A 12278-nucleotide genomic window follows, 5' to 3' on the forward strand; every position below is an offset into this window, starting at 1 on the left:
TTTATTCTCTTGAGTTTAACTTTTTTTTTACGAATTCTTTCCATTTATTAATGTTATAAAGTTTCAAATAATGAATTCTATTTAGAGAATGAATATAATGTAATTTTGTTAATATTTTCATCTTGTGTAATTCATGATGTATTATATTTGTTTTAAGCAGAGCCATCGAAACCATTGATATCCATGCATTTGTATGAACAATATTGTAAAGGAAAAAAGTTTTTGATTTTATTTTTTTTTTCATGAGTATAAGACATATTATAAATGTTTTACAAATAGAACATTAATATCTAAAGCAAAGACGAAATAAATGATGAAAAACAATTATTCAAAATTTCTTTAATAGAAATGGAAACACAAACATTAAATTTTGCTCAAAGTTATTTTAAATTAATTACGAAAATATTTATTGATACGCAAAAGTAAAAACATAAAAATCTTCTGCAAATGATTTCATTCAGTTGGTACTTTATCATCTGCGAGAATCAGCACACCATTTTCCAAGTCAATACTAAATGGCTTATGTTCATCTGTTTGTATAGACAACTCTGGGTATGGAAGTAATCCTTGTTGTAGTCCAATGAATTCGAATGATATTCTTTGTGAACCATTTGGTCTTAATACATCAGTTTTAATTACATGTGTTCCATATGGCAATAACTTTGTTTCGCTTTTACATTCCGCGTTAATTAAGAATGATCTGTCTTCATTCGACGTATTGTGAACATCAAATTTGACTGAAAAAGGCGTTAGCAACTTTTTCAATTGGGGCGGCCCAATAATTGAAACAGCCAAAGGGAGTTTCACTTGGCTTTGTTTGTTTAGGTCGAATGTGCTGAGTTCCAATGTGCAATTTGACTGAAATCCAGTGCTCCATTTCACATAAAGATGTTCGATCTCTTTGAGGTCATTGTTGTTCTCACCCCTTTGAAGCTCAAGACCATAAACAGCTGAAACTTGTGATGAAGGAAGGAGAATTTCGGCAACTTGAACTTCAGATTCATCAACTACATAGTTTTCTGTTGGGAATACCTCAATAGAAACATTCCGCATAACATATTTGGTGTTGTTGCATAAAATTACTTCGAGAAGAACTCCTTCTCGACGTACTTTTGTTGTTTTGAGATGATATGAAAAAGATGGAGAAACATCAATCTTGAAATTGCCTTTAATATTGTGGCTTTTGCTTTCAGTTGTGCAAGAACCAGATATATCAAAATGAAATGATCCATCAGTATTTGATAAAAATTGGATAGGAACAAATAGTTGTGTAAAGGATCCATGTTGTTCAATATGAACAGGAGTATTAGTATCGGTGCGTGTGAGCTTAACATTGTTTGAATCACGAGGTTTGATATCCATTGTAATTTTTGTAATGACAGAGTTTGAATCTTTGCGTTTGATTCTGGCGAGAAGGAAAGATGTAACTCCTGAGTAAATTGAGTTTGGATTAGGAAATATCTCCCATGTTGAAAAAGTATTTTTAATTTCATTTTGTGATTCAAAGTTAACCAAATGACCTGGAAATTGAAACGAACATGTTGGGGCTGGTAATGAATATAAATCTAACGTTAAATGCTTGCCAAGAGGAATACTTTGGCAGCGAGACATTTCAATTTATTTTAGGGCACCCCAAAAATTTTTTTATTTAATTAAGGAAAATGTTTTCAGGGTAAGTCGAATTCATATTTAATGAAAGAGTAATAAAACATAAAACTGTCTCTTATTAAATTCAATTTTTTATTTATGCACATAACACTTTCGCAATAATGATTTAATCACTTTCAGAGAATTTGATTTTTAAAATGGAGTACTGCCAAAATTACATTTCAGAGTTTTTGGAGAGATACAAAGGAAAAAAGGAAAATCTTATTTAATGTTTAGGAAGCCATCCAGAAGTCTTCCATCTATGGTCGTTCGCAACTCTCACGTAAGCTGCCTTTGCCTCTTCGAGAGAATATGGGGATGTGTTGGAGAAATCAATTCGAGGATCACTTGATAAGATTTCTGAAAACAAGTTAATTAACATACTCTCGATTTCGTACACTGGTTTCCATGACTCCATTGTCAAAAGGTCATTGCAAATACTGCCTCCAACGGTAACTCTTCCTTTATGGAATAAGAATCTTGGTCTGACAACTCTAACGAAAGGAGGTACTTCTGGATAGTTTGGCGGGAAAGAAACTTCAAATTCGATGTAATCACGTCCTGTCTTCTTCTTATACTTTTGGATATCATCGTAAATTGGTGTCTTCTTCTCAAAGCCAAAAAGATGGACAGTCCAAACAAAGAGGTTGTTTTGGATTGGTTCAGCAGTGAAACCATTGACTTTTGGATCTGATCTTAAAATCATGTTATAATCTTCGATAAGACGAATTGCAGCAGAACCCTTTGGATTGAACCTTTCCATGAGGGTTTCTCTGATCTCTTCTTCCTTAGTCTTTACCTTCGGTTCAGGTGCAGATGCAACAACTTGTGAAATATCAATGTCATCTGGGAGCTCAAACTCAACATCATCATCACCTTCATCGATGACGCACTCTTGATCGAAGTCTTCTTCATAATTTTCTGGGAATTGTTCTTCTTCTCCAAAATCGTCAGACATTTTAATGCACTTTTTCTCTTTTTGAACATAATGTTCCATTGTAAAAATAATGTATTCAAAAATTGAGAAGAGAGTTTGGCAAAAATTCAAACCATCATCAACATTTGAAATTGTTTCATATTTCCCTAAAAATTTATCTCATTTTCATATGGAAGTAAAAATCAAAACGTCATAACTATTTTAGTATGGAATTACATTCGAAACAAAATTTTTACTAAAGAATGCCAAAGAAAGTGGCCGTTTAATTTTTGTTAATAAAAATTTTAAACGTACATATCAAAAATCTTTGGTTGGATGGATAAAATCCACCAAATTGATCAATTAGTCAAAAAAGCAATTGATAATTCATTTAACACAGAAGCATTTTTGGAAATTTCAGATAAAATTCGAAGGTTACTTGCGCCAACTAATCCTTATCCAGGCATTTTAGAAAAAATCGAAATTAACCTTATAAACAAAATTATTTGTATCCTAGAAAAGTTTTCATCCATAGTTTTTTGTGATAAATATAAATATATTAATAGTAATTCACATACATTTCGAGCTCTTGATGCTTGTTTATTAGCTCAATTAGGGAAAATTATTATATACTGCAAAGTGCAAATACCAGAATTTGATATTAATGAAGTTATTGAAAAGTTCGATACATGTTTAAGATTTTCATCCAAAAATTCAGAAAAAAGCAAATCAATTACAGAATCAGAAATTTTTAACATGTGTGCGTATTTATTTAAATACAAAAAATATGAAAATGTATATAGTATTTTAAAATTAATTGAAATTACTCAAAGTAATTACAAACAAAGATTGTATCAAAAGATTATTTCTCTTATTATAAAGTCACTGGTTGGTATGAAAAGGTGTGATGACGATGAAATTTTTAAATGGTTAAATCTGATTCACCCAGAACAAATGACAGATTGCTTATTTTCAATAATTGTCAATTACCCACCACAGAGAGTAGATATGATGATTCCTTTTTTAGAAAGATGTATTGATAAAAAATCAATAATTCCATATTTTGTATTAAATGGTTATTTTGGGTCATATCCTGAATTTAAACCTTATGAAATTTTTTTTCCTGCTTTAATTCCACCGAATATAGTCTGTTTTAATGAAAATATATTTAATGAATATATGTTATGTTATCAATTATTTGAATCAAGCTCATTTTATAAATGTGCAATGTATTCCATTGAAGTTTTAAGTAAACTTCCAAAGAGTAAAATCCCTCCATCAGGTTTAATGATGATATTTTTCTTACATTATTGGATTTCATATAGTTTTGACGCGTGCGGCTTTTGTACACGTGCCAAATATTATATCTTACAAATGCAAAAAATCTTTTCACATTATCCATTTTCATTACAAATTATATCATCTTTAAGTTTAAAAATCCATCTTAATCTTAATGACATCGAAAGTTTCAAACCAATAAATACAACAAATAAATATTTTTATAATTATTATAATTATGATTGGATATCAACACAATATTTATATGAAGCAATAAAATTATCTTTTGTCAATGATAATTTAAATGCGTTAAAATATTATGAGAAAATATTCCAAAGTAACAACGATATAATTAAAAGAATATCATTTCATTATTATATAACACAAAAAAGAGTTAACAATGAAAATGTTAACATTGAAACATTCGAAAGTTTTTGTAAGCAATATAAAGATACATATTCATTATATAATTATCATAAATCAATCGAACTTCTTAAATATGAAGACTTAGATAAAATTTGGAGTTTAACAGAAACTTCAACAACTCCAAATCAAATCATCTTAAATCTTTTAAATGAAGCCGAAAAATATGCGCATGGTTATTCCATATTATTACGAAAGATTAAACAACTTAAGGCATTAATTATCGGGCGTTCTAATCAAAGTGAAACTGCTTGGTTAATAACAACTTCATTATCGACAACATTTGATAATTTTTTGAAAAAACAAAATCAAATACAATTCAAGCCGAAATATCCGATATTATCTATAGCTTATTTTAATATCATAAGTTTAAATCGTTGTTTATTAATATCATTATATTATCCGAATTCAAAACCTTTAGTCATTCGTTTACTTGTTAGTTCAAATATTGAAGAAATTCTCGAGAAAATTGATATCGCTGAAAAGAATCTTGAAATCCCATTAAACATTGATTCCAAAAATTGGTGGGAAACGCAAAAGAAAAAAGAGAAAATATTTATTCAACAACTTCAAGAATTTCAAGACAAAGTTTTAGGTGTTTGGAGTGGGTTATTAATGCCGTATGAATACTCCATTAAGATAAGTTTGATACAATCGATTTGTTTATCATATTTGCAAACTATTTCATGTAAAAAGCAACAAAAAATGATACAAATGAAACTCGAACAATTAATTCAATTACCAATACCAATGAACAATATAAAATGTATTAAAAAATTACCATTAATATTAATATTAGGTAAACATATTCATAAAATTCCATGGGAATCATTACCAAATATACGTAACAATGGAACAAATATATCACGAATTCCTTCAATTAAATTATTATTTTTAGATCAAAAAATCCAAACTATTAATAAGAAATCAGGTTATTATGTAATTGATCCATGTAATGATACTAATTTTAATAAAGAAACTTTGGAAATATTTAAGCGAAATTTATGGGACGGAATATTTAGAAATATTCCGTCTCATGATTCATTAATTAAACAATTACAAAATAAAGATATTTATACGTATTGCGGTCATGGAAGTGGTGCACAGTTTTGCGATTATGAAAAATTAATTAATTACCAAATTCATTCATCAATGTTTTTGATGGGTTGTAGAAGTAATAGATTAGAAGATAATGGTGAGTGTGAACCTTATGGTACTCCTTATTATTGTATTGCCGCGGGTTCTAAATCAATTGTCGGAAATTTGTGGAACGTTTTATGCGTAGATACTGACCGAGTGTTGGTCGGAATCTTTAAACAGTTCGCAAATCAAAAACATAAGGATTTGGACGAGGCTATAGAAAAAGGAAGAAATTGTTGCAACAACATTATGATGCGAAAAGAAAATTGATTAAAAATATATAAGAAAATTTTACATGATTTTAGTAAAAATATAAACCTTTAACAAAAAAGTCCATTTTATTTGTAGCTTATCAATTAACAATAACAGTTACCTTCAAACTTGATTCTTATGATCCATTTTAAATTTTGGATTTATTTCTGGATTCATCAAAGGTTTTGAGTATAGTGTACTCACACTATTTTCTTGAAAAATATGATACTTCTGGAAAACATTAATTTAGAATAATATTATTTATTCTACTCGTTTATTATTCTTTTAAAGTGAAGAGAATCGAATATTTAACATGATGGAATTTTGTCAGATAGTAAGAGATAAAAAAATCTAGATGAATCATATAAAATTTATTTTCCATTTTGAATGTTCCTGTTAATAACAATTCCAACAATAAGAACAATTATGAACATTTAAAAAAAATTCATTTAAAAGATATTTACATTCGATTTATATATTTACAATAAGATTGTCTTCTTTAAAATCTGAAGCAAATGGATCTTCTTCAACATGAGATACTTTTATACCTGCACTGAAATTGTTATTAATTTCTTGTTCATTTTGTGAATATTTTTCATCTTCATATTCAAAACTATTAAGTTTATTTATATATTTATATTTTCGAATAAGAAAAATAACAAGAAATATTAAAATTAAAATTATAACAATTCCAACACAAACACCAATAATGATATAATTATTATTGTTATGATTATCTGTATTTTCATTTTGTTTTATTATCGTATAAAAATCGGAATAAAATTGATAATAAGAAGAATATGCAAAAATTACATATTCATAATAAATAATCGTATTAACATATATACGTTCAGAATTAAACATTGATATTATAATAGTATTCGTTGATTTAGTTATTATTAAATATGTTTCTGTATTTGATAATGAAAATGTTTGAACATAAGAATGTGATAAAATTAAACCTTCTTGTGTTAATTCTGTGAATGCATTACTTTGAGAATATGTATTTGATTGTGTGAATATATTAGAATATGTATTTGACTTAGTAAATGTATTAGAATATGTATTTGACTTAGTAAATGTATTAGAATATGTATTTGATTGTGTGAATGTTGCTGTCGGGAGTGGGTTACATCCTTCAATTGTCGTTTCGCTAATATTAAGATAACCAAATGTTTTATTTACATATAATGATGTTACAATAACTGTATCTGCTTGAATGCTTTCAAATGCATTCGTTCCAATATTTGGTGATATCTCTCCACAATAATATATACATTTGAGTTTAATGCAATTATGAAATGCAGAGTCACCAATTGTTTGAACATTCCCTTCAATATAAATCGTGATTAAATTTATACATCGTTCAAATGCATTGTCACAAATCCTTGTAACTGTTTCAGGAATTGTAATATTTATTAATTTCTCACATTTATAAAATGTAGAATATCCAATTTCTGGAATATTTCCATAAATTTCAACAATTTCTAAATTAATACATTCTGAAAATGCATAATTCCCAAGTGATGTAACTGTTGTTGGAATCGTGATGTTTTTCAAATTTGAACATTGAGAAAATGCTCTTGAACCAATTGTTTTTAATTTGTTTCCAATAATAACTGTTTCTAAATTATTACAATTTTGAAATGCACTATCATTAATTGTTTCAATATTATCTCCAAGATTAATAGTGATTAAACTTGTACATGAAGAAAATGAATATTGACCAACTGATGTAATCGAGTTTGGAAGTATTATACTTATCATGTTTTTACAATTATAAAATGTATGATCTCCAATTTCTGGAATATTTCCATAAATTTCAACAATTTCTAAATTAGTACATGAATAAAATGCATAATTCCCAAGTGATGTAACTGATGTTGGAATTGTGATGTTTTTCAAATTTGTACATTGATAAAATGCTTTTGAACCAATTGTTTCAATCGTATCACTAAGTTCAATCGTAAGAAGTGTTCCCCATGAAAAGAATCCTTCCGATGGAATTGTTGAAATTCCTTTCATAATAATAACTTTTTCGGTAATATTTTTATAATTTTCAATATACTCAAATTCAGTTTCAACATTTATCGTAAGTGTTTTCGTATTTTTGTCATATGATTCTGAAAATGTTTGAATAAAATAAAGAGATATTAAGAATGGAAATATGTTTTTCGTGATATTTATTCGAATTTTATGTTTGTTATTATTCTTATTATTCTTTTTATTAAAATAAATTATTATGTAATGAAGAAGAAAAATATAATTAATTATAATTATATTTAAAAAAATAAAATTATATGTATAATTATAATTAAATAAACATTTAAAATTATTTTATGATGTTTTAACTTTCCGATGAAAGAATTGAATTTTTTAATTTGTGTTATTTTATTGTTCAAATAACCAAATGATTTTGTTTCATTTAATGATTGAAATGTTTGAAATGATTTAATTTTAATTGAAATTTTATGTTTTATGAAAATGTTAAAAATAATTGGGAAATATCTGCTTATCATATCAATTTTATCATATTCTTTAGTAAAAGTAACAAAAGACATAAAAATTTGTTTTAATTTATCATTTTCATCATGTAAAAATAATTTATTTGAGACACATTCAAAATAATTAGTCGTCATTGAGATAGTTAAATCGATTAAGATGAGAAAAAACATGAGAAAGAAAGGCTTTCTGAAACCTCCAAATTTGGAGGTTTGAATTCAAATTCACAAATTTTGTTACAAATTTTTTATTTGTAAACATTAGAAAAAAGTGCTTTTATCCAACACATCTTATTCTATGATTAAATAATTGTACATACTTTTTTATTACTTAAATGACGAAACAGCAAACTGCTTCTTCATATTCGCATTTGGTTTGATAATTATTGAACCACAAAACAAAGAAAATTTGAAACAATTTTATTGATTTTTGACTTTGTTGAAGGCTTTTCCTAATTTAATATATCTACTATGCTTTCATATATATATATGCCTTTGGATGTCAAAAGCTTTTTTACACGTGATTTTCTTATGAGATTTGTAAAAGTATAAATATTTAGAAACATTATTATATAGGAAAATATCTTTGTCTAAACTTTGATTTTGCTCATATGTTTTTGAAAAAGGAGGATGGTTAAGTTCATTAGTGTCTATACTTTGAGCTTCTGTCAAATCAACTGGCGGAAAATCGATCGTAGGCTCATATTCAACATCATCTAAAATATATTCTTTATCAATGACATATTCATATCCTTTATATTCTTTGTTTGGTGGTGCGTGTTTTATATGATCTATGGGTTCTATTATATTTTGTCCTTTACATTTGGACTCAAGACCTTGAGCACATTCTGTTTCAGAATGCTTCATTAAATTTGACTCATCGCAATATCTAAGTGATTTTTTAAAAAAATGCAAAAGTTTGAAACATAAAATATTTGGAGCATAATTTTTATTATAAATATTAATATTTTATCAAATATGTTACTAAAAAATGTTGTAAATAATTTTCATAGTTAAAAATTCAAATACATTTTATTTTAACATAAATAATTTACATTTTTTTCCTTAAAAATCAGAATAATTAAAATTATATTCAAATTCAAACATTAAATACATCAACGCATGCGTTAATGCTAAATAATTATTTAAATGATAATTTTTAAATAAATCAAAGTTCAGATATATTAACAATTTTTTTTGATATATTTAAAGAATTCTTTCATTATTTGATTAGAATTTGACTGTCTGCAAATAATTATTTAAATAATTTCATTAACTGAAGTAATTATTTTAAAAATATTATAAAATCATTTTTTACTAATGAATTGGTAATTAATGTGATAATTGATATGTATAATAAAAACATTTAATGAAGGTAAAAAATAATATTTTAAAGTGATTGATGAGCAGTGTAACATTTGAAGATAAATAATGAAATTATTTATCAAAGTAATTCGCATTTATTATATTTATTGATTTCATAGCCATTGATCTGTTTCTTCAAGAATGTTTTCTTTGCATGTTTTGTCAATTTCGTTCGTGTTCACTTCTCTGCTTCCTTCAAGTTCTTTATTCGATTCTTTGTTTATTCTTGTCTTCGTTTTATGTGTAAATAAAAAGATAATAATTCCAACAATAAGAAGGAAGATGAATACGGCTGTGCATGTGACTGATATAATAATCGTTTTGGATATACTTCCCGATGTAATTTCTTCTTGTGTTTCTGAATAAATTATAAAATTAGAATAATAACTGACGTACGTCAATATTTGATATATCGTAAATATATAACTGATGAATTTCGTTGGCGTATAATAAATACTTGATGAGAAATATGAAACAGTAAATGTATTAATAATTGATACATCAATAATACTCAATGATTGTGAAAGTGATAATGTGAAAATTATTGAAAAAGAATAACTTGAATCATTATTTATAAATGTATTCAACTGTGAATATGTATTTGATTGTGAAAATGTATTAGAAAATGTATTTGACTTAGTAAATGTATTAGAATATGTATTTGACTTAGTAAATGTATTAGAATATGTATTTGATTGTGTGAATGTTGCTGTCGGGAGTGGGTTACATCCTTCAATTGTCGTTTCGCTAATATTAAGATAACCAAATGTTTTATTTACATATAATGATGTTACAATAACTGTATCTGCTTGAATGCTTTCAAATGCATTCGTTCCAATATTTGGTGATATCTCTCCACAATAATATATACATTTGAGTTTAATGCAATTATGAAATGCAGAGTCACCAATTGTTTGAACATTCCCTTCAATATAAATCGTGATTAAATTTATACATCGTTCAAATGCATTGTCACAAATCCTTGTAACTGTTTCAGGAATTGTAATATTTATTAATTTCTCACATTTATAAAATGTAGAATATCCAATTTCTGGAATATTTCCATAAATTTCAACAATTTCTAAATTAATACATTCTGAAAATGCATAATTCCCAAGTGATGTAACTGTTGTTGGAATCGTGATGTTTTTCAAATATGAACATTGAGAAAATGCTCTTGAACCAATTGTTTTTAATTTGTTTCCAATAATAACTGTTTCTAAATTATTACAAACTTGAAATGCATTATCCTTAATTGTTTCAATATTATCTCCAAGATTAATAGTGTTTAAACTTGTACATGAATAAAATGAAGAAGAACCAACTGATGTAATCGAATTTGGAAGTATTATACTTATCATGTTTTTACAATTATAAAATGTATGATCTCCAATTTCTGTAATATTTCCATAAATTTCAACAATTTCTAAATTAGTACATTCTGAAAATGCTTCATTCCCAAGTGATGTAGTTGTTGTTGGAATCGTGATGTTTTTCAAATATGAACATTGAGAAAATGCAAATTCTTCAATTGTTTCTAATTTGTTTCCAATAATAACTGTTTCTAAATTATTACAATTTTGAAATGCACTATCATTAATTGTTTCAATATTATCTCCAAGATTAATAGTGATTAAACTTGTACATGAAGAAAATGAATATTGACCAACTGATGTAATCGAGTTTGGAAGTATTATACTTATCATGGCTTTACAATTATAAAATGTATATTCTCCAATCTCTGGAATATTTCCATAAATTTCAACAATTTCTAAATTAATACATTCTGAAAATGCATAATTCCCAAGTGATGTAACTGATGTTGGAATCGTGATGTTTTTCAAATTTGTACATTGATAAAATGCTTTTGAACCAATTGTTTCAATCGTATCACTAAGTTCAATCGTAAGAAGTGTTCCCCATGAAAAGAATCCTTCCGATGGAATTGTTGAAATTCCTTTCATAATAATAACTTTTTTCGGTAATATTTTTATAATTTTCAATATACTCAAATTCAGTTTCAACATTTATCGTAAGTGTTTTCGTATTTTTGTCATATGATTCTGAAAATGTTTGAATAAAATAAAGAGATATTAAGAATGGAAATATGTTTTGCGTGATATTTATTCGAATTTTATGTTTGTTATTATTTTTATTTTTCTTTTTATATATATAAAATATTATGAAATGAAGAAGAAAAATATAATTAATTATAATTATATTTAATAAATTAAAATTATATGTATAATTATAATTAAATAAACATTTAAAATTATTGATAATTTTATGATGTTTTAACTTTCCGATGAAAGAATTGAATTTTTTAATTTGTGTTATTTTATTGTTCAAATAACCAAATGATTTTGTTTCATTTAATGATTGAAATGTTTGAAATGATTTAATTTTAATTGAAATTTTATGTTTTATGAAAATGTTTAAAAATAATTGGGAAATATCTGCTTATCATATCAATTTTATCATATTCTTTAGTAAAAGTAACAAAAGACATAAAAATTTGTTTTAATTTATCATTTTCATCATGTAAAAATAATTTATTTGAGACACATTCAAAATAATTAGTCGTCATTGAGATAGTTAAATCGATTAAGATGAGAAAAAACATGAGAAAGAAATAGCTTTTTGCTGATATATTTGTAAAAGGTTTGGAAGAAAACTGGTGTTAAACGATCAATACAACTTTTTGATAACGTTACTTTTGTGTTGCTAACAAAAAACAACTGAAATTTGTTGGTCAT

General features: G+C 25.9%; 2 protein-coding genes across 2 annotated transcripts; both read right to left on the bottom strand.

Moving 5' to 3' along the window:
- Positions 1–453: 453 nt before the first annotated feature.
- Positions 454–1362, bottom strand: GO595_006125 (uncharacterized protein; the record flags this gene model as incomplete). The annotated part of the gene is made up of 1 exon (XM_067919444.1): positions 454–1362. One exon carries the CDS (start codon positions 1360–1362, stop codon positions 454–456), a length of 909 nt encoding a protein of 302 aa, XP_067773721.1.
- Positions 1363–1873: 511 nt separating this feature from the next.
- Positions 1874–2605, bottom strand: GO595_006126 (Ubiquitin-conjugating enzyme family protein; the record flags this gene model as incomplete). Its single annotated transcript, XM_067919445.1, has 1 exon — positions 1874–2605. The coding sequence occupies one exon, from the start codon at positions 2603–2605 to the stop codon at positions 1874–1876; it is 732 nt and encodes a 243-aa protein (XP_067773722.1).
- Between the last annotated feature and the right edge of the window lie 9673 nt (positions 2606–12278).

Source organism: Histomonas meleagridis, assembly GCF_020186115.1.
Source record: "Histomonas meleagridis strain 2922-C6/04-10x chromosome Unknown contig_40, whole genome shotgun sequence".
Classification (NCBI taxonomy): domain Eukaryota; phylum Parabasalia; order Tritrichomonadida; family Dientamoebidae; genus Histomonas; species Histomonas meleagridis.